The sequence below is a fragment of the Atractosteus spatula genome, chromosome 27 (genome assembly GCF_055471065.1).
Source record: "Atractosteus spatula isolate fAtrSpa1 chromosome 27, fAtrSpa1.hap1, whole genome shotgun sequence".
Lineage (NCBI taxonomy): Eukaryota > Metazoa > Chordata > Actinopteri > Semionotiformes > Lepisosteidae > Atractosteus > Atractosteus spatula.
Window position 1 is genome coordinate 11,410,774 of NC_142732.1, and position 25,264 is coordinate 11,436,037.

The following is a 25,264-nucleotide window of genomic DNA, read 5'->3' on the forward strand; positions in this document are numbered from 1 at the left end:
TGTTTGTGGCGAAACAGAACTCCAGTGAATAAGACTAAGTAACAGGGTACAACTGAGGACGGGGCGGGGGTCGGAGGAAGAGTCTATTTCTTATTATTATAGACTGTAAATACTTCACGAATCTGCGCATTCGGTGACGCTGCCTGCTCTGTACCGCTGCGGGGCGGACGCATTGCCCTGTGCGGTGTTACCAGCGGGCTGACGGCAGCCCGAGCGCAGGACTCCGATCCTGTTGGTGTTCACGTGTAATTACCCCGAGCGCCCTCCCAGGCACCCCCGGGCTGGGCGCACCTCGCTCGCGGCGCGTTCATGTGGGTGGCGTTACGCCCGATTCCTTTTAGCTTTAAGTGCTTCTAGAGCTGACGTGGAAGGTACGTCGTACTGATGGTATTACAACGGAAATGATCTGTCAATAACTCTTGTAAACTTTCCTGTGGTGAAGCCCCTTGAGGTTATGGCTCTTCCCACTAGCCTGCTGGTTTCTCCTCAGCCTTGCTGGCATTCCTCTGTGGAGGGAGCTGTCCCAGCTCTCGGGTCAGTGTGTTTGAGCCCCGGAAGGATGTGCTCCACAAGCTGAGAACTTTTAGCGGTTATGTCATAGAAAACCGTACAGGAACAAGGCGTGGCGCTTCTTAAACGCAAGCCGAGGTCTAAGCGCTGCCTGAGCTGATGGCACTTCAAACAATTACCACCTAACACGACCATAGCGCGGAGCTCAGATTTGAACAGAAGGTGGGTGATGGTGCAGTCTTTGCTCAACCGCCCTTCTGCGCCACACCTGCGCAGCGGAGCTGGCCTTTGTGACGTCACGTTTTGTCCCTCCTGCTGTCGTGACGTTGCTCTGGGCTCTGGGAGGCCGGCAGGGTTATTGGGGTGCCTTAAAAATGTCCCCTTGCCTCTAGTTGCTAATCTAAACAAGTGTTTAACCCAAAACAGCACATTTCTTAGCAGTCTGTCTGGTTATTTGTTTTCAAGTAGAGGTACAGAGGTACAGTTCAACTCCATCTTCCCAGGGTGTTTAAAAGTGTTGAACTCCGAGGACAGGAGGAACTGGGTTACAGAGAGGGGCCACATGTTGTCCATCTTTTCAAGACAGTTGAGCTCCTTTATTGTCTGTTTTTTTCCAAACTGGGGGTGCCCAGCCCTGTTTCTAGGTGACTCCTGCATCTGCTGGTTTTTATTCTGGCTGAGTTGTTATAATCACTCAGTTAATGCGTGTTTTTAATTGGTCTGCATGAATGATTAGATGTTTGTGAACCCGTTTCTACAGGTAACCAGTGCCTGGCTTGTATTGTTTTAACACCTTCTGCTTGTGGAACATGACGCGGTCTTTCTTCAGCTTCTAGGAGCGCCTGCCTGTTTTTTTCTGAATACACAGCTCTTTACTAAGTGATCAGTTTGTGAACAGACACAGGTAGGAATGGGACTGATCATTCGCTTACACCTGGATGGAGGGAGGTCTGGTGCCCAGAAATTGGAATAGCATTGATAAACTCATTGTTTGAAGTGCTACAAGCAATTATCAAAAACATGACTCAGATAGAATCACTCCTCCTGTGATTGAGTACTTGGCTGGAACAAAATTCCCAGGGGTACCCCAGGAATTTCCAGGACCAGGCCGGGGGAACCCCTGTTCTGAGCTGTGAAGGTGCACATGGCCTGAATTCTGTGTCGTGTGGAGTTTCTCGCCTCCATCACGCCCCCGTAGCCATGAAATGACGTCTGCAGCTGCATTCTTTAAGTAACGCCCAGCAGTTTGGGTCAGGCAACACCGCTGGTTTGGGGCTGCAGGGTTTCAGGCCGGCTGTGTGGCTGGCAGTGCCGTGATACCCTGGGTCTTGGGGACAGTGTTCCTGCTCCCTCGCTCTGTTCCGTTACCTCCTCTGAGGGAGTTGCCCGAGAGCTGGGATGCGCTACTCCGAGGTGCCCAGAGGAAAAGCCGTCGGCGCGTGGATCCGGCTGCCTTGCGGTCTGGGATGCTGTGTGGACGCCGAGCGGCCGCCCATCGATCTGGAGGCAGGACTGTTTACGTCAGCCTTTCCCTGAAAACTGTGGACCTGCAGTGGCTCAATTTGGGAAAGGGCGCAGGAGCAACACTGGGCTGGATGTGAAGAAAGCTAGTGCATCGGATGCCAGCAGCCTCTTCTTCAGTAATTACAGATGAAGCATTAAATCTAGTGAAGCAGGGAGCCGCGGTACTAGTGCTTGTGCGCTGACTGTCTTCCGCGCGTGCTGATGGCATGTTCTGGGCAGAGGCGGTTAATTAGGGTGGTTTAGAGATGTTAAAGCCCTTTAATCAGATTGCTATACTTGGCCTACTAAAATTAGGGCTTTATGACATTCCTTCTGTCTTGTGTGTTTATCATAGTCGTGCTTTTCTGTTCCCGTCTTTATTTCCGTTCCCAAGATGGGCAGCTCCTCCGTTTCACTGGGATGCTCTGAATTCCTGTGGCACAGGAGGGACCTCTTGCGTTCCTAGCCTCTGCGGTCAATGTGGTGGAATCTGTAGCCACATGTAGGAAGTTAATAATTGCTTATACTTATATCGCGCTTTTCTGGACACTCCACTCAAAGCGCTTTACAGGTAATGGGGTTCTCCTCCACCTCCAGTGTGCAGCCCCACCTGGATGACGCACCAGTACTCTCCCCACACACCAGCTCTCAGTGGGGAGGAGAGCATGAAGCCAGTTCAGAGATGGAGATTATTAGGAGGCCATGATTGGCAAGAGCCAGGGGGAAATTTGTCCAGGATGCCGGGGATTTTTAATGACCACAGAGAGTCAGGACCTCGGTTTTACGTCTCATCCGAAGGACGGTGCCTGTTTACAGTATAGTGTCCCCGTCACTATACTGGGGCATTAGGATCCACATAGACCGTGGGGTGAGTGCCCCCGGTTGGTCCCACTAACACCTCTTCCAGCAGCAGCAGCAGCAGTTTTTCCCAGGAGGTCTCCCTTCCAGGTACTGACCAGGCTCACACCTGCTGAGCTCCAGTGGGGTGCCAGCTGGGAGCTGCAGGGTGATATGGCTGCTGGAAAGTTATCATGTCCAGTTTATTTGTGTTTCTCCAGTGTGGAGCCGGATGCTCAGGGCTTGCACAGCTGACGCTGATATACTGCTGACCAGGTGTGGGTTTTAGAAGCTTATCCGAACGGGTGGCTGCTGCGGCGGTGTGGCCTAGCTGCTGCCCGCGTTTGCCCTTTGGCTGCTGATGTAAGGTGTGCAAGCGAGACGCGCAGCCGGCGCGTGGGCAGGCGGTGGGCCGTGCCGACAGGATGTGATGGGAGTCGAGCCGCGCAGTCTCGGGTTGACGCCGAGAGGCTTGTTTTTGATCAAATTCAAGCCTCTAAGCTACACTTGCAGGAAGTGACTTTGCTGTTTTCTTCTAAAGGGGAACGGCAGAGACCGTTGCCGGGGGGGGGGCACCATTTATTCCTCTCGCAAAAGAAATCCCAGAGCTAACGCCGACCATGAAAGCAAGGCAAATGGTGGGAGGGGAGGAGTAGTCTCCGTATGTTGGTATGATGAAGCCCTTCCTGCAAAGAGAAGGAAGTGGGGAGGATTTCTCTGGCTGGGCTGCAGAGTTGCGTGGAAAGAGAGGCCATTCCATGTTCCCAGAAAGCTTATGCTCTCAGCTGCTAATGTCTTCCAGCTGTGTTCAGCTGGCTGTCTTTTTTCATAGCTGTCGTTGTTTTAAAGTCTGCCAGCAGAGCCGTGCTCCGGTGGATAGGGTGCAGGAGTGGTGTGAGCCTGGACTCTTTCTGTGCTCTTCAGTGGAGATCCTCAAAAGGGCTTTTCTGGGTCTGCTTGTCCAGGGTAGGGCTCACAACTGTTTCTCCCCTCCACACGCAATTTTCTGTCCCGGTCTGTTTTTCTGTCCCACAGTCCCACAGAGGAGACTCAAGTCCATGCCAGCAGCCCTGGAGTCTGTTGGGTTTCCCTCATGTCACTGTGTTCTGGGTGGGAGTTTGGACCCTTTCACACGGTTTAAAACGCTGTCCGTTCCTGTGCAGCTCATTGGTACCCTTGTGCACCAGCTCCTGAAACATGCGGTAGCTGAATTAATGAACTAATCAAACGGTTAAAAACCCGTCGGAATCCTGGAAAGGACTGGACAGTGTCCGGAAGGTCTTCACAGTGGGTTCCGGCACTCTGGGCTCTGCTTTGACTGACCCCTTCCCGATTCTCTGCCTGGACTCTACAGGGGGAGCTCTGGGAGGGCGGGCAGGTGAAGAGGCAGGTTCTCCTCTGATTCTCACTGAGACAGTGTGGGGTGGGATCGTCTTAGTGCCAGACGAGCTGTGGAGATTGGCTTGCCGCCCGTGAGCTCCACACGGGCCCAGGAGTAGTCGAGGACAGCCCCGCCGTGCAGCTGTGGGGATGTTTGATGATTTGCAGAAGCTGTGGGGGCTTTTGGTAATGTGCTGGCGAATTACAGTAACCACTGAGAAGTTTCGGTCGCCCTACTTGGGAAAGCACGTGTTAGTTTCCTGTGTGCGTGACCTCAGTGTTGTGTGTTGCAGGCAGAAGCTGAGGTCAGTCCAGTCCTTACTTTACTAGGATGGACTGGATTGGAGAATAGATGCCTTTAATTTAGATTCTCTGTGTCGCTCAGAAGTGCACAAAGTGTCGACTAGTTGGAGAGGCCTGCAGTTTGGGGTCTGAAGTAGGTCTGGCTAGTACATCTTATCAGCCAGGACTTGCAGTTTGCAGGCTTCTGGCAGAAAAAAACCTAATGAGCGAGTTTGGTTGGAAACATTTAGGTATATCTTTTTCGCGGTGAAAATGTGACAGTGGAAATGTCTTGCAGAGGAAGTGCGCTGGACTCCCATGTTGTTAAGGTTGCTGCTGGAAGAGGTGTTAGTGGGGCCAGCAGGGGGCGCTCACCCTGCGGTCCATGTGGGTCCTAATGCCCCACTGTAGTGAGTGGAACACTGTACTGTAAACGGGCGCCGTCCTTCGGATGAGATGCAAAACCGAGGTCCTGACTCTCTGTGGTCATTAAAAATCCCAGGGCATTTCTCGAAAAGAGTAGGGGTGTAACCCCGGCGTCCTGGCCAAATTTCCCCCTGACCTTTACCCATCATGGCCTCCTGATAATCCCCATCTCTGAACTGGCTTCATCACTCTGCTCTCCTCCCCACTGAGAGCTGGTGTGTGGGGAGAGTACTGGCGCATCATCCAGGTGGGGCTGCACACTGGTGGTGGTGGAGGGGATCCCCATTACCTGTAAAGCGCTTTGAGTGGAGTGTCCAGAAAAGTGCTATATAAGTGTAAACTATTATTAATTATTATTACCCTGCGTGATGGTGCTGGGCAGCCTCTGCTCCTCAGGTGGGCTCCTGTGGGCGAACGTGAGGCAGCCAGGCTGAGTCCTGATGAGGCAGGGACCTGCAGAGCATTCCCAGCTCTTTCCATGAGGAATCGCTTTGGGGTCTGAGAGGGAGAGAGGCCTCTTTCAGTGGCCTGTTTAAACAGATATAGGGAGTCTATGCACTGTGTGTATGAAGCGTTGCCTCTTTTTTTTTATTAGTGCTGTCTGCTTTGTCCGTTTAAAATGCAAATGTATGTTCACTTTCTGTTGTGGCAATAAAAACGAGAAAAACTTTAGAACTGTCCATATTGAATGTCATGTAAAATAGTCTAAAATAAATATTCATTGCTAGGGTATGAATAATAAGCATTCAAAATATATATGTTGTGGATCCTAATCTGAGTTTGAAAAGCTAGAGGAGGTATAAACTGGAGCTTTTTCACGGGACCCAGGTGCTTGCCAGTTGGGATCCATGCAGAGTCTCTCCAGCCCCTTCAGGTCCTGCAGCCTGCACGTGTAAACGGACACTCAGACCTGTTCATCATGGTTTTCTGATTCAGCTCAAACTTGGTGGTTCCAGTCAGAGAGTCGATGGGCCTCTGAGCAGCTCAGAGTGCCCAGTTTTTCCAGGTCTCCACGCAAACCGGCCGAGATCTGTATTGGGTGCCAAGAGGTGGAGAGCTGCTGTTGCAGTTGGGGAGGAAATGGTGACCGTGGCTCTGGGAACAGGTGTTTAGTGCAGAGAAAGTCAGTGCAGTTGTCGTGATTAAACCCCGCTAGCTTGGTGTTGGGCATGTTGTGCTAAGTTAACCACGTTTTGTCAGTAAAATGTATTTTGGGGAAAAATGAGATTCAGCACATTCCTTTGGCCTGGAGGAAGTCAGGAGGGAGCCATGTGTCGACGCCCGTCTCCAGGGTGACGGTGGGGGCGCGGGTGTCCAAGTCCGAGAGGCTTGACCAGAGGACTTCATTCCCTCAGAGACCTTCCAGTTTGTCCCTGGTTATTTCAGACTGAGACTGCAGAACAGAGTGGAACAAAGTAAAACAGAAACTTGAGGGCAAACTCCAAAGCAGCACTAAAGAACTTGTACTTTTTTTTAAAGAAGACTGGATTTTGTTCTGGATGGTTATTTTTTTTCCTCCCCCCTGGATCTGGATCACGGCCTCTTACTGCCGGACAGTCTCCGGAGGAGTCCCTGACTGAATCAATCCCACCCGCTGAGTGACAACCGGTTTGGGCCCCCCAAGCCCCAGTCCTCTGTGGCACAGCCTGGACTGAAACCCGGGACACCTGCCTGCTCTTAACGATCACCTTTTGCTTTTCTGGTCCAGCTTGTTTCAGGCTGTCAAGGGCTTATTCAGATTCCGATCCGTTCAGCGACACTTCAGTCAAAAGTTGTGAGCACTGAGGCTGCTCCCCAGGGAAGCCGATATGAACGGAAGCCAGTTTGCAACAACATGACTCCTTTTCCTTTCTCAAGAGAGCAGCAGTCTGTCACAGGGAGGGAACGGAGTCTGTTAAGAAAATAATAGAACTGTCCAGTTTACCAGAACTAGAATCCTTGCAAAGCAAACGCCATAGCAAGAGCATGTGTGCAAAAAAAAAGTAGCCAGAAAATCACCAAAGTACAATAATGGTTGAATCACAAAAATTAGAATTAAGTGTGTGATTTAGGGAACAAATAATTTGTTAATGAAGAGCAGAAGATCCAGGTTTCTGGAAAATACAGAGAAGGTGGAGTTGCAGGACAGCTGTGGCTGGTGTTTGTGGTCTATGGCCTTCATTAGTGCTGTCAGCTCCTGAAAGCAAATCAAAGCAGCAGGTTCCAGCAGGCTCTGCCCTCTGCTCTGTGGTTTAACCCAGTGAGCTCTCTGACGACGCGGTGGGCTCTGTCTCCATGGTTTGCTTCAATCGCTGGTGCCGGGGCTTGGGGGGGGGGGGGGGAGCTTTGCCGGTCCCTGGTCCCAGGGCCTGGGGGGGCTCGGGGCTCGGGGGAGCTAGGCCGATCTGGATGGGTTTCTGTTGGGTGACTTTCTCACAGCAGTGTGACTGAATCCTTTAAGCTCTCTCACCACAGTGTGTAAGAAATGTGACTTTTCACCTTCCTGCCCTGTAAGAACAGGCGGGTTGAAGTTTATTGAATAACACTTGTAAAAAGTTGTAAAATAGCACATGTGACACAGAACAGAGGCAAAAGAAAGAAAAAACAACAGTCTGAGCCTGTGGCATTGGTAGTAAAAACAAACTGCACATCATAAGTTTGGGTGAAAAGTTTTAGTTAAATTTAAAAATATCCAAAGTCACAGAATCTGTAATGGATTTTTAAATTTTATTTTAAAAGTTTTTTTTTCCCCACATAAGATTCAGTTTTCAATCGTCAGAGTAAGCTGGATTTGACATGGTGATTGTTTTTAGTGCCGGGGTGGTGCAGCGGTCAGCTTCGCTGGGGGCCTGGGTTCAGTTCCTGGGGTGCTCTCCGAGTGGGGTCTGTATGCCCTCCCCATGTTTGGATGGGGTTCCTCCCTCAGTCCAGAGACATCCTGAAAGGTTAATTGGCTTTTGGGAAGGTTGGCTCTAAAGAGTATCTGTGCCCTGTGAAGGACTGGTGTCCCATCCAGGGCGTACCCCGCCTTGTAAAAGATGAATTTCTTTTTAGAGCTTTTGTTTCATGTCGGTTCACGTGGTTGAAGCATTGTTAAACGCTATGGGTGGATAAGAGTTCGACTCCCACAAGTTACACCTACAGGCAAGGTTCTGACTTCCATTTCAAATACTGGTTTTGACAAGGTCAGATTAATAGACCTAAGAGTAGAAAGGAGTATGTTGTCAAGTGTGTGTGTGTGTGTACTGTAATATCTGATTTATCTTACTGTTAGGGGACCCATCTGGAATACAAGTTAATAATGAGTAAATGCTTATTAACCTGAGTTATTTAACAAAATGGACATGGTGCAGTTTATATCCTTTTTAATAGTTCTGGGCTACTTGGGGGTTAACCTTAAGGCTTATAATATTGGAAACATGTTTTTCCTTTAATCAGTGTAAACAGTTGTTCGTTAACACAGCTGCAGACTAGCTCTCAAGGGGACTAAATAAACATTTCAAAATCATCCGGCTACACCTGATGGGGAGGTAAAAAAGCGGATTGTAGGCCGTGTTGTGAAGTTATGTTTGGGTATAAAACGCACTTGTTGCCTAAATAAGTCTTATCTGGGGATAAGAGGGGGCAGATGATGGAACGAGACATAGACTGTCCTTGTGTGAAGGCATTTTTACCTTTTAGTTATGTTTGTGACGTTTTTAATTGTGCTTTATTGCTAATTTATTGCAGCATCCCGAGTCTCCGACAGGAATGCAGAAGGTAGGTGTGCAGGCTACTGGCTTTTAGATGTGTGGAAACCTGCATCCCTGTGACCCTGTGTGTGTTTAACTAGTCACTAATGCTTAGAATACGGCGTCCTTCAAATGCATGAGTGTGTTGAATTTTCAGTGAGCCTGCAGTTCAAATGCATACCTTTTAATTTTCCATCGATGATCAACTTGCTTACTTATGTTAACATTTAACGAGCTGAATTGCACCTTTGATATATCACTTAGATGAAAAGCTGTTATCTTTTAGACTGAAGATACAGCTCTTGTAGAGCCAGCGTGCGAGTGCCATTGTGCAAGACAAGCTTGCCTGTCTTCTACACTTAGCTAGTCAATCTGCAAGCACTGAATACCAGTCTCTTCTGGCTCATTTCTCTTATAGGAAAGCTGCCTAGGAATTCTGCATGCCTAGCGTCCTTGAATAGTTAATCATTCCTTATATTCTGCAATTTGATCAAACATGAGACTTTAATTATTTATGTGGACTTGTATCATTTTCTTTTGGATATGCATTTCCCTGATTCAGGCATTGTATTTTCCCCAGTGAAAGTGCCCTGCTATAATTTCTCATGAAGAAGGTCATTTTTTTCTCAGGTCACAAAGGCACTGTACAGGCTTTGCAGTTTGTGATGATTAATACAAATTATCAGCTCGGAGCTGTGCTTTATTTCTATATAAAAAATCTATTATTTACTTCGTTTAACAGTTTTGAAGTTAGAACGGCTTGCTCACTGAGTGTAGTAGAACAGTACTGACTGTTGGATGGGTAGATTGTAGCTTTTAGATTCAAGGATCAGAAGAGGCAGGTTTGATTAAAGTGGGTCTCTTTCTCTGTGTGTGTGTGTGAAGGCAGCAAGCAGGTCACAGCAATGAAGGGCAAGAATGTGTGTGGTGAGCTGTGGTGAGAGAGTGCTGTGCTGTCTGTCGCTGGGCCGGCGGGTCACAGCTCTGTGTTCCGTCTGGGACAGCTGGCTGTGAATCCCGAGAGGCCAAAATCACAAAATCGGCCTCCTTGTCAAGTTCGACAGGGTGTCTCGGACTGAATCTGGTCATTGACTTGTTTAGATGCCGCTGTGCTGCTGCTCTTGTGACTCGTCTCGGAAACAGAGCTGAAAAGCAGGAAAAATTCCAAATGAGCCGATGTGCAGGACGGCCAGTTTTACGCAAGTTTGGAAACAAAAGGATGTGTGTTTTCAACTGATCCCAAATTGGTTCTCATTGTCAAGTTGACAGTACAGCTAGTGCTGCATATCTGCAGCTAGAACTATTATATTTAATCGAAGTAAATGAATAAATCTGAAGCTCAATACAACTAATGCTGGTCTAAACTATTTTTTTTTGGCAAGAAGTTTGTTGTAGTCCATGGTGGCTCAGAAAGAATGTGATTTCTGCTCCTGGTGTTTGTCATGTTGTTGGGGTTTGTGGAATTCACTGACCTCACAAGTTTTGCATTGTGAACAATCATTGTGTGCTGTCAGAGTGTAAGCAGTGTTAGCATGATCTAATGGAAAGCTTTTTGATGATTGTATTTATCGGTAACCAGATTGGAAAATATATTTGCATTCTATGCAGACGAGTGCTTCCTAACACTTGTCAGAAACTCCTCTGCTATTTATTAACATGCTAATCTAGAAATAACACTGCTCACTTCTCCAGTTCCTGCTTGTGTGCAGTCGTGTGCATAGGACAGATGTCCAGAAACAGCTCAGCTGTCTTAATTATAACTTGCATTTCGAGTCTAAGTCTTTGCTTTTGGTGGTTTGGTTGTGTTACTGTTTTCATGTTGGGTTTTTTGCGTTTGTAATTTGTTTCCAGATTAGTCCTGTCTTGCACAACAAAAAGGCAAACAAGCTGTCTCAAGCTCACGTGAAGGCATTTAGGCCAGGTCATCTGCATGCACACACACACAGATAAACACACAGCTGCACTGCTGTGCCTGCTGGCTGTGGCATTGCTCTGCCTGCTGTTCAGGAAGGGAGGGTTCTGCAGTGTGGCCAGGAAACGCCTGTTCAGTCTTTCCCTGGTCTGGGAGAGAAGTTGCAGCTCAGTGGTGTTCGGGGCCAGTTCCCTGGCTGCTCCGGGAGGATTAGCCCCACAGAGCCCGGACAGCCCCAGCGTTGTCACAGTTAGTCCATAGATGTACTGCTGAGAGCCTCCAAAATGACAGAGGAACCTTTTTTTTTTAGCGTTGGCCTCTGTGTTCTTAGCGATACCAGTGTATCCTTGTGCTGGAGTGTACAGCGGTGTCAGAAGGCTTTACAGTCAGCTCTCAGCTATGATTGAACATCGGTGCCTGAATGAATGACAATGCTAAGATGGCTGAACATCCCCTCAGTCCAGTTTTGGGCAGCAGAGCACAGGAGAGGCTGGGAGCATCTGTAACTGGAAGGTTGTAGGTCCGAATCCCATGTGGGACACTGCTGTTGTTCCCTTGAGCAAGATGCTTCACTCAGATTGTCGAATTCAATTGGTACTCAAATGCTTGCCGGTATAAATGGGTACAGATCTTAGGAATTTTGGATCAGACCGCCAGCTAAATTGAACAATTTCAGTTTGAGTGCCTGAAGTTGACCAGGTTGGTTTCGGAGTCCCAGCTTGCTCTTTTTCTCCGGCGTGTGGGCGTGGTGGGGGCGAGAGTTGTGCGTGATTGCTATTCTGGTCTCTTGAGTTTCCGCAGGCTGCAGCGCATGTGGCGCGTGATTAACCACACATTGTGTGGCGCTGTCATGCTGAGCTCCAGAGTCAGGTGACATCTGCCATCGACGGGGGCGGCCGAGTCTCATCGCAGGCCTCCACGTTTCCACGACAACCAGTCAACAGCTGGACCGAGGCCTGCAGAGGCTGGTCTGGCTCCTGTGCGCAGGAGACCGAGGCAAACCGAATCTAGTGTGGCAGCCAACAGGAGTGCCATCAGGAGTCTTATAGGGACCCCTTCAGTAGAATTTGTGGTTTTACTTTGAGCAAAGTGAACTGTGCTGAATTCAGAAAATTCATCAACTTAAAGAAAGGGAATGTTGGACATTCTCCATTGCTTTGGGAATAAATCAGAGACCTTCTACATGCTGAAAGAAGTTTATTAGTAACCCCTAACCAGGGTGAAAATCTCTTTCTGTGACAGATTAACAGTGTTGATATTCCTATCCTGTAGCCCCTGGATTTCAAAGAATGTTCTGGAGGGGAGACAGAATGGTTGGCTCCTGGCCTGATATATTTTACCAGGTTTGGGAACAATAAAATACGTCAGACTTGAGTGTCATGTCACGAGTGGACAAAGCGCAGGGCCTCCTGACACATCGCAGCTGGCTCCTTCCGCCTCCCGGACTGCCATGTTTCTAGAGACCACAAGCAGCATGTCTGGGAGATGAATAGTCAGGGAGAAACTGTTCAGCACACACCCTTCTGGGTCATGCTGCTCAGACACACACACACAGGGTTTTTTTGCGTTTCACTGCTGAAGTTGAGTTTCTTCCTGACATTCCCTAATTAAATATCCGCTAATGGAGTATTCTAGTCAACGAAGAGGATGCGCACTGATCTGGTGACATGTCTGCGTGGTGACACATCCGGTGAAAGGCAGGATACTGCTGGTTCCCCGTGTGGGCGTGGTCCCGGTGATGGGGGAGACCCTCCTTGTGAAACTACGTGCTCTGTGGTAGCCTGGCCAGGAGTCGGGACCAGCAGTGCCTGGGGCCGGAGGGGGCTGTGGTCAGTATTGATTTGTTGCCAGAGTTTGGACAGTGCTAGAGTATGCTGGGTGGGAAGAAAAGCATTAGATCACATTACCTTGTATAAATGAGAAACCAAAACCTCCCATTTTTGCCTTGTGTGATCCAGGGCCCTCCCAGTAGTCCCTATGGCTGTATTACCTCTGATCTCAGTCATTCCAAGGATTGCTGTGCACATCACAGGATGACCGCTACAGCAGGAATGCAAAGGCCTGGGCCTGTGTGAGATTATCTGGTGTTCTTTGACAAGACGGTGAGAACTGCCAGTTGTGTAACCTTAAAAAGCTGCAGACAGACACTCTCGGGACCAGCTGCTTGTCTAATGATTCAGCTGGAGGCCGTTAACTGTGCTTTGTTGAGCAAGTTCGAGTTATGCCTTGGCAGGTCAGCACTATGCTGAGAACGCCACCTTGAGGGTGTCCCTGCCCAGTACCACTAACCTCCTGGGGAAGGCACAAGCAATGATCCTAAGAGACAGTTGGGTCCTGTTAGGAAGCTGTTGTCATCCCTGCCTTGCTAAAGGGTCTTTAAACTCCTGAGAGCATCAGGGTGGCATGAGTCCCCTCCTGTACTGGCAAATGCAAGCCATCCAGTGCAAACCTGTTCTGACCTGCCCCCCTGTTCCTGGTCGCCTGAACTTTTGAAGGAGGTCCCAGTCGTTCACTCTGTGGTGCGATTGTCACCGTGTCCTGACGGGATCCTACTTTTGTCCTGAAAAAATGCATCTGCAAGCCTTTGCCATGGGGCGGGAGATTTTCCTGACGGTCTGGAAGCGATCCTGAGAGGAGAGGGTGGAGAGAGACTGTAAAGGAGCTGGAACGGGCTAGCTGCCCATGTGGTGGGGTGGCGACCAGGACAGTCCTGTTAGCTCTGTAGAACATGGCTGTAGAGGAAAGCACTAGCATCAAGGGACACAAAATGACCACGGTCCACAGACGACACAGCATCCAGGACATCCGCTGGCTTTCAGATCTCCTCCTCAATTACAACCTGTTCCCTGTTGATAGTTGTACGTTTATCAAACTCCATTACTTCATGGGGCACCGGTTTCACAGCAGTCTCTCAAGTCGGCCAAACAGCATGATAAACAACTGACCAGGGGCCATTGACCTTGTCATTTGCCAAACGTTGCTGTGAATCCTGTTTGGAGGAAACTCTTATATTCTCAGAAGGACAGTGTTTATGCTAAATGGCTCCAGCCCAGAAGACGCGTTTTGCAGAAGGTTAAGTTTACATTTAAAATCTGTCGAACATCTCTGTAGCAGCCAGCTGCTGGTTCTCACGGGCTGCTCATTATCGGGGTGACTCGGCATCTTTCTGGCTCCTTAGTCAAAGCACCCCTGCCCGCCCACCAGGTCCCTGTCAAATACAGCCCATTTCCCACTGTTCTGCTGCGGAGATGCCGGTGTGTGTGTGTTCCTTTCGGATCAGAGAGCCGGGTTGTCCTCTGGCTTCACGCTGACAAGTGTCCCTCCCCCCAACTCCCCTCTGTCCTTCCAGTCCTGTCTGATCGGGCTGCTCTGCTAGATTTCAGTCCTTGAACCTCGGGCTCGTGTACAGCGAGAAGTGGAAGAACAGGAAACGCACAGTGTGTACTGTATATTTATCACCCCTTTAGTCGATCCGTCTTTCCTGGGAAAAGTATGGAAAAGAAGGTGTCTTCTAGCGCATCAGGTGTCAACTCCTATACATAGGATAGCACATGCGCAGGCAGTGCATCCTGAAATGGCTCAGAGCGCTGTGAACCAGGAGTCACGTTGTCGTCCCTGCAGCAGATTGGAATTCCCGTTTCCTCCCTCCCTGCCTCCCTGTGGGAAGGGAGTTCTTCATTGTCCGCTCGGAGCTCTGCGGATAGAGCGGCGATCCAGGGCTCTTGGCGTTGCAAAGGCCTGAGCTGTGTTCGCTGTGCCAGGGCAGCTCTCTCCAAGCTCCGAGCTCTCCTGGTGCGGGGTCTTGGTGAGACCCCGTGCTGCTGTGGCTCTGGCCCTCTTGGTGTCGGGGGGGGGGGGGTGTCTCGGCCCGGCGGAGCGAGGCCAGAGGGCCGCGGAGGAGGAGTGCGGGGGGCAGTGGCGACCCACTGCACTCTCACACCTTTGTAACCGTTTTGGTGCTGACAATAGCTGAGCCATGTTACCCGGCTGTCTTGCTTAATATTTGATGAGCCTCCTCTTTGTGGGTCTCGGTCTTAATTACACCCTGTGCTAAGGAAAGCCGCCCAGCTGGCTTTCTCTGCTAAGTAATTTAACAGGGCGATTAGTGGTAAAGGCCCTGGCGATCACACACCTCATGGCCCCTCTATGCCAGAGTTTTTTGAGGGCTGACAAGTCACACTTCTACTGCATAGCACTGTGGCCCACTCCTGGCTTAGGGAATACAGGCCTTAGTTATAAACCAACATGACAGAAGGAATATTTCAAGCCTGTTACCTCCTTCTAAGTAAGCTTGTGTCCACAGATGTGGAACCTACATCGCGTAGATCCGGGTTCTTCATAACGTTAGTCAGCTGTTCTAGACGGCTGTCCTGTGAAAACTGCATGTCCTGGAGCAGCGCGAGTGGAAACAAAGGAAAATCCTACCAGTCCTGAGAGGACTGTCGGTGGTGCCCACCACAGGATGAGCCGCACACCCAGGGCCTGTCGGTCAGCAGGACTGCACCGGCGATCCCTTTGTGGGGTCGCGCTCTCCAGGATCCTGCATGTGTGATCTTGCATTGTTGCAGGGTTCAGTCAGGGTACGGCTGCTGGAAAAGGCCAGCATCTCTAGCACCATTTGTACAGTGTGGAGAGGAGGCTGCAGCTGTGAAAACCTGAAAAGCTCAGAGTGTTGTGCAGCAGGCTCCCGAATCTGTTCCCTGGGTGTGTTATTTGCCAGGCGGGAAAGGCCGAGAAGAAAGTTCCCATCAAGGGGTGCATGATGCCTGGATGAGTGTGCCCCCCCCCCCCGAGATGTGCCCACAGGTGCAGCCAGGGGATGGGCAGCAGATCCTGAGATCGACATGTAGGCCAGGTGGACATCTTCCTCATCTCTCCTCATGTTGCTGATGAAGTCAGCCAAGCCCCTATGTCCTGTTTGTGCAGGAAAGGACTGTGTGAACTGGGAACTGCTACCTGCATGTTCACTCAGTACAGCCCCAGACACTCTCATTGCCAGGAACAAGGATGTAAAGACCTCTTCCAGCTTGAAATGAAGCCCTCGCTGACCTGGGTGGAGTTGAGACCAGGGCCTTCTTATCTGATTGTTTCCTGAAGAGTGTTATTTTTTTTTATACTGTGGATTAATGAAAAGTCATCTCCGAATCTGTAGGGGTGCAGTTGGCTGTCCTTATGTTCATAAGCGCCATTGACTTTGACTCAGTTCCCAGCTCCATGGTTCAACTGAGCTGTTCAGTTTAGTGACGGGGTACAATTCTGTTGTGTTTGAATGTCGGCACTGCTGTCATTCATGAGTCTTATGAATCTGAGTGCACTGGTAGGCTGCCGACTGGAACCTGAGAGTCCAGAGACTTACTGGGCTGTAGATCCCAGTGTTAAATGTGCAGGAGAGGAGATTAACACTGAGAAATGCTTGTCCCGCACAGACAATACTGTTATCATAGCCATCAAAACTGCTGCATGTTTCCACATGTGAAGCAGCACTTCCAGCTGTGATCAAATCTGCTCTCTCACCTGCAAAAAAATTTGATGAAATCCGTTTTACGATCAACGGTGCATTCCCGCTCCAGCTCATCCATGACTTTAAACACTGAACCTCGGCATCCTCAATAGTGGCAGAACCGGAGCGTTTTGTTTGAGTGGATGATGTTCTGAGCCTTTTTTTGTGCATTAAAGAAATTTGCGTATGCGGTAAGCTCAGAACATTGCCATAAAAGGCCTTTTGCTTTTCCTAGTCATCGTTACCTGTTTCTTATCGTGAGCTGAGTTGTGTGTGTTTTTTGGATGAGAGGACAGCGGGGGTGAGTGTGTCCTGTCTGGCGGGTGGCGGGGGTGAATTCCTGAGAAGGTGTGAGAGGATGATATGCTGGTACAACCGTGACTCAATCCAGCCGCCTTCTCTCAGACAGGCAGGGTCCTGCTGCAGAAATTCCTCTTTGGCAAAGCCTGGCGTGTGCGAGTGTAGGTGTGTACATGCTGACGGTGCAGCGAGCTCAAAGTCTTTAAGCAGGATATGAAGAATGACTAAAGCCTAAATCCCATCAAGAGCCCACACACACCTTCATCTGTGATTAAGCTAGAGAACATAAAAGGAATGTTGGGATGTCATGTCCTCTTGTGCAAACAGATTGAGCCAAACAAAATGGTTTGGGGATGAGATAAGCTGGCCTGAACCGTGCTGGAGCACCTGCAGGCTGGGTGTGTGAACAGCACAGGGGCAGTCGAAGGATCCCCACTTGTTCTGCGTGGGAGAGGGTGCAGGGTGTTGCCTAGGAGGGAGCACAGCAGTGAAGCTAGAGTTCTTAGCCTCCTCATTCTACGGAGAACCTGCGGAGAGGAACGATGAGAGAGGGGCCGGTCGCCGATGTCAGTGCCTCCCGGCCGAGGGATCGCTCTTGGCGTTGGCAACGGATGAATGCGAGACGTCAGTGGCTCGCGGTGGCTGTAATTGACCACAGCTCTCTATGCAAATCAAAGCAAGCGTACGACTTGGCACAGTCTTCCTGGAAGTTTAAATACATTCTGATTGGGGGAGGGGAAAGCTTGATAAAAACACAGCAATCTGAGAGCACCACATCCCTGATGAGAGAGGCCAAGGTTCCAGGGCAGACTCTGCCTTCTGCGCCCCAGTGCGGAGAGCAGCCTCTTGCTGCGGCGCGGTGTTTAGATTAGGCTGACCTTGCCTTAAAAGGGAATCTCTGTGTTAACAGGGCTGTTTCTGCAGAGCTGGCAGCTCAGATAGGGGTAGGCGGTGAGGAGAATATCCTGTTTTTCATTGTATCCCGGCCAGGGATGACAATTTTACAGGATTGTGTAAAATGGAAACCGTCTGGTCCTGTCGTCTTCTGTAGAAGACGTCGTATCGGAGCTAAAATCCGCCGTTTCTCATGTTCCTTGCTGCTCGTGCAGAAGTGATGGCGTTGTCTCCTCCTCGTGTCCTTTGACCTCGAGGAGCGCGAGTTCATGCCCTTCACCGACACCATGGAGGCTGCAAGTCTTCTTCCCTGACTTCCCAAGCAAACAGTGCGATGAGTCGCCTCGCTGTGAGGTTTTTCCTACTGGGGAAAAAACTAGCTGGGGTTTTATTTTTAGCACTTCAGTCTCTCATTCTAGGAGGCAGTTTACTTATGTAGCCTATCATTTGGATCTCTAAGGAAGCTTGCAGTCACCAGGTTCTGGTCAGAACCACACCCGTGGTGAGGTTCTGTCCCTGCAGCTGTGCTTGTGGGATGGCTGAGTCACGTGACGTGAGCTGAGATGCCCTTTCTTATGTCAGAAACCAGCTTTAATTTCTCCTCTTTTTGTTTTTTTGGTGCGTGAACCTCTGCTTATTATCCTTATTGTGTTTGTTGCCTTTTGGAAAATTAAAAACTTATTTTGACCAAACAACTCTCTGAGGGTATGCTAAATGGTTGTCATTCTGGTACTAGTTGAAAGGTTAACTAAAACCCCCCCAAACCCTTTACAGATGAACTGATCAGAGCACCATCTTGTTGAAAGGCCCTGACCTTTGCCCTGCATGGGGTGGGGCTGGGTAGCTGGGACCCGAGTCAGAACACAGGAGTGGGGGAGGGGAGGCTGGCCCAGGTCACCTCCATACTGGCTTGGCTGTCTCTCCCAGCCTGCTGGCTCTGCAGAGCTATGCGTGTGCCAGAGGCACTTGTTCCGTCGCAGTCGTTACCTGCCCTGCCGTTATAGCTTCAGCTGTTTAACTAATTAGCAAACCTGAGCACAAGGTCAAACCTGTCCCTCTCCCGCGCGCAGGTGTGTTGGATTGTCTTCCCTGTCGAGTGCCCACGACGGTGCTCTCCCTGCTCGCGGGTTACTGCCTCGTGCGCAGATGCAGATGTCCAGTTGGGCTCTGCCTCACATTCTTTTGTCCTCTTATTTGTATTTCCTCTGCTAATGAATGATTCCAGCCGAGTAAAACCTGTGAAAGGAATTCTCAAATCCAAAGCACCAGACATGATGGGGAATCTGTGTTGTGTAGGATTGTCCCTCAGTGACATTTTCTGTTTGATGCATTTTGGATTGTAGATTTTTATTATAGTCTTCTGTTTTGGCATCATTAGTACTTTTTTAGTGAGCTGTGCTTCTGCTCCAGCCCTGTACTGGGGTGGTGTAGAGAAGGACTTGGCTTTGCCTGAGTTCCTGTCACCCTGCGAGTCCTGCGGTGCCAACAGCCCGGTGAGGACCACCTGGAGGAGTGGTGCAGCTCCCACCAACACCTCTGTGACCTCACAGGGGGCGCTGTTGTGTAGTAAGCAGGATTGTGGGTTCCTGGCCACAGCTGGCTAATAGCATCACACTTGCCTTCCCTGCACGTTGCCTAGTGATGCTCTTCTCCAACTCGAACAGGACTGGATAGATAGAATCGCACAGAGGAGGGCCAGCCACAACTTCAGAGAGATCTTGATCCTAAATGCACCCAATTATATACCCTGAATAATGACATTATCCAGAGAAAAACCCAACAAAATATTTTTGGCTGATTCTGACAGGATCAGCAGATGTCCAAGTAAAGTCGCAGCTGCTCTCTGGAAACGGGTGTTTTTTGTGTTTCTGGTATAAAGCGTTGAAGTAGCTTTATTCCACAGATTTTACTCTGTTGCTATACGGTATATTATTAAGTTGTAGGGCTGAGACGCTCTCCTCTCCCGGCTGCCTGCATGCTTTGGCAGAGCAGGCTGTGTGAGGCTGCGGTGTTGCTGGGTCTGCGTGGAGCTCCCAGCCGCAGTGCTCTCTGCAGAGCCTGGACAGGGCCTGCGACTGCTTCACACTCGGGCCTGGTGTTGAAGTGGTTACTCTGGAAGATGGGAGAGGCACAAGCAGTGCCCGTGTGGACCTTGTTTATTTGAGACCATTCAGCCAGTCTCTCTCTCTGGTACCATACAAGCATTACAGAACTCCACAAGACCTGTAGTAATCGGCTCTCGAGACACTGGATTTCTTCGTGACGTGGGCACTGGGTAGTTTCTGCGTTTGCCTCATTGGCGAATGATTTTCTTTTTGCTGCGTTTTGCCCGTCTGTGTGACGGTGTTCTCTCACGCAGGTGTCTTGTTGACATGGCAACTCGGGAGGCTGGTCTGAGCATCGGGCCTCCCATGTCATTCCAGCTTGGCGTGAGCGAGGCTCACATGCCCTGACGACTGTGCCTGCAGTGGTGTTGTGTTGCCCTGTGGACCCTCTGTTGTGGTGAAATTGTTTCTTCAGGCACTGGTCTGCTCGGCTCTCTGATCGCCCCCTTTTGCTAGTATGTCTGTTTCCCCAGTGACCAAGAGCGTGAGACTTGGGATCTTGTTTTTTGTTGCTTTAATAAAGGAAGCTCCTGTTCTTTCATAAAGAAGATCAGGGGAGGGCGTGGATAATCCTAATACTGTGTGTAAGGAGCATGTACTGCAAGAGTTTGCTGACTTTTACAGCTGACAGGATTCAGAACACCGACTTGCTCCGAGTTACAAGCTCTCCCCAATGTGTGGTACATTGTTAAACCACACTCCATCCACAGAAATGTGAAGTGGTAATTGAATCGTGTACGAGTACTGTGGGCTGCTCCCAGCCTGCAGAGTGTTGCAGAGATTAGATTCCCCCAGGCTCTGCTTACCTGCAGGCTGTGATACAGTTTAGTGCTGCTGCCTCTCCAATGCAGGGTTGTTCTGGCTCTAGAAACCTGGTGCACTCAAAATCTATATTTCTAGCACATATTGCCTCAGAATATTTATAGTCTGCATTAATTTAAAGCGATACATTTCTTTTTCTATGTGGAAGGGAGTTTTTGTACCTCATAAATTAGATCATTATTTTATCACCTCAGAGTCCTCTATTCACCCTTGCGCTCTGAGAAAGACCTGTGCATCACTTGTCCATTTGCATGCTTCACATTGCAAAGTCACACATGTGACTGGTGCAAAAACGGAGGTTTGGTGTAAGAAGTGGGATACACAGCCCTTCCTACAGCCGTGCTCTGCAATCACCTGGGTTTCAGGCCTGGAAATCTGTGAAGCTGCTTTGTGACAATGTCCATTGTAAAAATCGCTATACAAATAAAACTGAATTGAAGTGACCAGCCACAGGCATCCTCCGTGCACTGCAAATCTCATTGGACACACCCTGGCCAACCTCAATATTCCTGGTTCCATTTAGCCTGGTCTTTTACCTGCAACGTCCAGACTTGCAGACTTTGTTTCAGAGGAGCTGGCTCTTGTACATGCCATACGTTTTAACAGCTTCTTTCTGTGCTAATCAGGCTGGGGGAAGAGTTTCACAACAGACCGTCAGGGCCAGAGAAGGCGGCAGCTGTGGATGGGTAGAGAAATCTGGTCGTGTGTCTTGGGTCACTGCGTCAGCTCAGTGGAGGCAAATGGATGTGCAGTAGATGTGCTCAGGATTGCTCCGCAGATGTTAAATGAGTGCTTAGAGAGAATATCTGAAGGAGAATGCAGAGGGGAGTTGGGGAAGGAGCACTGTGGCACCACTCTGCGGCCCACTCAGACACAATCACGCGTTTCCTGCCCACATTGCTGGCATTCCTCAGCATTGACATCACAGCCGCTCTGGGCACTGTCTCCCTCCGCTCCACAGCCCGGGACCAGCCGAGCAGGAGAGAGACCCTCAGTGTGGGAGCGCTGGGGCAGGAAACTGAGCCAATCAGACAAGGCCAGCTGAAGGATTCTGCTTTTGTTTGGATAGAAGTCCCGACTCAGTTCACAGGATCTTAACAAGGGCGCCTGCATTGTGTTGTCCCAAATTTCTCCTTGACCATCTCTGGTATAACATTAGCAAGAAGCTGTTAAGACATAAATGTCTGTTGTGAGTTTACCCCGATTTTAGAGCAGTAGTCATTCTGGTCTTGTTTCCAGTTGTCTCAACCATTGACTTAGTTTCTGAGTTAAATCATCTTTGAATGGAGACAAGTGGAAGAACTGATGAGTGTGGCAGAAATGAAAGAACCGATCTCTTTTCACATGAACAAAATCATTTCACTTTAATGTATATTTAAATTACAAAAACTCTGATGCATGAGGAGAGATGCTGTGCAGCACCTAGCGCCTGCCTTTAATGACGCCTGAATCGCATGATTCGGAAATGAATCCCCTTTTCAGGCCATTCCTGGCTGCATCCGGCTGTCTCGCTGCCCTGTAGTCTTGCCCGGCACTGATGTCGGCAGGCTTGTTGAGTCCCCTGATTTTAATATAACAAGCAAACTATTATTCTGATTCCTGCCTCAGTGCTCTGGGCTGCATTAAACAGCGAGCCCAATCGTGGCTGCTGACTGCGTCTCTGGTTTATACTTGTGGAGAAAGCGAGAATTGTTTCTTCTCATAAACTGATAAATATTTCTGTTTTTCTCGTGCTGCTGTCACACAGGGCGCCTTTTGTTGTGGAAGCAAAGGCCAGCCCAGGGCTCCTAGGAGCGCAGGGAAATGGGCACTTTTTTTCCTGCAGCGGGTAGCCTTGGTGCCATGTGCACAGCGCAGCCAGCTCGCAGGATGGCGTCCCCTGGTGGGGCAGGGGGGAGGGGGGGGGGCGTGCGAGCTAGATGGGCAAAATGGAGTGACATGCTGCCGAAGTGTTCAGTGGTGTTCAGGCCCTCCTGAAGAACAAAAAGTGCAGTGTGGCGGTGTGATAGTCTGAACCCGGACTTGGGAATTTGTTGCTCATAAAAGCTAATCAGTTCTTTCTTATCTTCTGCCAGGATGGCGAGATAAGTCTTGTCATTGAGTTAGTTTAATCATTCTCAGGGGGAGATGTTTCAAAGCCTATCACCGGGCATTTCTAGGGAAGCAGATCGGAGTGAGTCTGGCTCACTGTGTAGCAGGTTGGTCTTGCGATGTCGAGGGTGACTTTCTCTGGGGGGTATTTCAGTAATTCCAACACCTCAGGCAGCTGCCCTGTCAGCCTAGACCCACTGGTCACCTAAAATGGGACAAATGCAGTGACACTATAAAAAAGGCCGACAGAGACTCTTCTTTCTTAGGAAACTCAGCTGCTTTAAGGTAGATAAAACTATCCTTACACTTTTCTACAAATCACTCATTGAAAGTGTCTTAACATGGTGCTTCACTTGTTGGCTTGGCAACATGAGTACCGGTAATTGTAATAGGTTGGATAAATTAGTGAATATAAATGGCAAAATAATTGGCAATAATCAAATCAACTTAAGCATCCTTTACAAACAGAGGGTGACTAAGAAAGCCAAAAGCATCAGGGAGTGTGTGTCTCACCCCCTCCACTGCGAATTCACACTTCTCCCATCTGGGAGACACCTCTGTGCCTTTAGGTGTAAAACCAAGAGACTCAGGAAATCTTTCATTCCCACTGCTATTACACTCTTAAACAATGCAGAGTCACTACCTTGTCTCTTGTTTCTTTTCTCCTGTAACACTTCTGTATTCTCTTCCCTTTTGACGATGTGTATTTGGCATTGTGTTGTGTCTGACTGTGCTGTAAATCAAATTTCCCCTAGGGGACAATAAAGCTTGAATTAAGACGCCCCTTTGGCAGGACTGGACCCTAGGCAGGCAGGGAGACTGCGGGACTTTGGCCGCACCTTGGCCGTCTCCTTGCTCCCTGAATCCACAGGTCGAAGGGGTTCACTCCCTGAGGCCCATGGCTTCTCTGGAGCACCTGTTTAGATGTCCAGGCATGAGATCTCTCTGTTCTTCTGGGTTAAATGGTTCTGCTGGATCTCCCGAGGCCTTCTGGTCCAGCCTGGCCATCGGAGGAGCCGAGCAGAACCGAGTCAGAAACCAAAGCGGATGAGAAGGAAATGCATGGAATGTAGGAAGGATACCACAGAAACTTTGGGGTTTCTGTGGGAAGGGGGGGGGGGAGATGTTTGTCACGCTTGTCTGCAGATGGTTGACAAAGTGAGCTGCTCTGTGGGTGTCTATATTTAGTTCATCTCTTCCCTTTGTGAGACCGAATGAGGCCACGTCCACACATGGCCAGGGCAGCGACATGCCCTCCCAGCGGAGCAGCCTGCAGCCGGGAGCAGGGCCTCCTGACTGGCACAGCCTTCGCCCACAGCCCCTCCCCTCCCGGTGGCTTGCGCACTTGCAGCCAGCGTGGTTATAAATAGGGCCCAGGCTCGAGCTCGATTACAGGCCAGGGATCAGGCAGTGTAGCTGGCCAGAGATCACGGGATTGCGGGTGAAGGCCGCAGCGTGTCACACTGGGCCGACCAGTTCCTCCCTGGCTTCGGCGCGGCTTCAGGCCGGTTTTATTGTGCCGGATGAAGACTTTTGTTCAAGGCAGCTTACCGTGGTTACAGCTGTCAGAACACAATAATCCGAGTAAACAAGGAAAACATAAATCAGGGAGGTGTATTAGGTTACAGGGAGCCCTAAACATGCAGTAACTGAATGTGCCATTGTGGAGTAAGGTGCGCTCACTGTCCAAACACTGGGAGTCCTAATTAATTAATCAGTTATGGTGTGTGCCCGTGTGAGCAGCAGGAGCAGGGTTCTGCAGTGTGTGGTCACAGCCCCACTCCCCCTTGTCTTCCAGCAGAACAGCCTACAGGTGAGGCAGTGATGAGTGCAGTGGTTTGTGGGATTGAACTGCACATCCCACTCATGCCTCCAGTTGTCAGCAGGATGGAGCTCTGGGCCGAGTTCTGGTCAGGGAAGGGGATGGACGTTGGTCTCCTGCACCTCAAGCCGGCCAGGCAGCGCCTGTTCACTGGACTGGGGTTTGTGGTATTTTGTCCAGTGAGTGTATACAGTAGTACCAGATCATCTCATTTTGTTTAATATGTTAGTAATGGTCCGATTCCAGTCGGATGTACCTCAAGCCTGCCTTTGTTACTCTATAAAGCTCTTAAAGTACAGCGTGCACCAGAGAATCCAGGATTGTGGCCAGAGTGTGGCGAATTGTGCTGAGATGATGATTTAAAGACACTTCTGGCTCAGTGTAGCTGGTTAGCCAGAGGTTAATAACAGCTTAGCAGCTGACACCTCTGACGGAAGAGCTCCAGAGCTGGCTGTGAGGACGAGGGAGCTGAACCGATGGTGTGAAAGAAAGTTCGAAATAACGCAGCCTAGCCCAGAGGTGTCATAGACGGGCTGGATCTGTCGGCCTCATCACTGCAGACGTGGCGATTTGGGAAGCATGGGCGAGACTGCGACTCTGCCTTGTCGTCTTAATTTCCCGTTTCTCTTTCTTCTGCTCTTTGTCATTTGAGCTTTATTTTTTTTTGTTTTGGACTCGCCCAGTTTTTTCCTTTTATAATTCACCAACGGTCACCTCTGTGACCCTCTGGCCTGCAGCGAAGGCTGTGACCACTGACCACTCGCTCTGCGAGCTCAGCGCCCCCAGAGGGCGGCCTTGTTTAGCTAACTGGCCCAAACCCACTGACCTGGGCTGGAGCCGCAGATGCCTGGAGAGTGGCCTGGGCAGCTCTCTTCCTGTGAGCTCTCTAGTGTTGCAGGGCTTGGTGGAGAGGTGGAACAGGTCTTCAACCAAACCAATGGTCAAAGAGCACAACAATAATTCAGACTTTTTCTAAACAATAAATCCAAGCAGTTGAAACAGTTGCTTTACAGTTAAAACAGAAATGCACATCCATCTGTATGTTTAAAAAGATCTCCTTGTTTGCCAGGGAGTCGTATTAACTGAGCAAAGAAATGCTGACACAGCGAAAGTGCCCTTCAAGAGGAAACCAGCCTGAGAGCAAAAGGGCAGTGAGAGTGAGATTGGAGG

At 49.8% G+C, this 25,264-nt stretch overlaps 1 protein-coding gene across 3 annotated transcripts in view; it reads left to right on the plus strand.

Moving 5' to 3' along the window:
- LOC148814438 (unconventional myosin-Ic-like) overlaps nt 1-25,264 on the plus strand; it is a 68,728-nt gene that overhangs the window by 4,656 nt on the left and 38,808 nt on the right. The window contains exon 2 of one of the 3 annotated variants that reach the window (XM_088906707.1): nt 8,647-8,676. The exons of the other annotated variants lie outside the window; for them this stretch is intronic. Within the exon in view, the coding sequence (XP_088762833.1) occupies nt 8,668-8,676 (9 nt within the window). The 5' untranslated portion in view covers nt 8,647-8,667. The remainder of the gene's footprint in view (nt 1-8,646; nt 8,677-25,264) is intronic. 3 annotated transcript variants of the gene reach the window in all.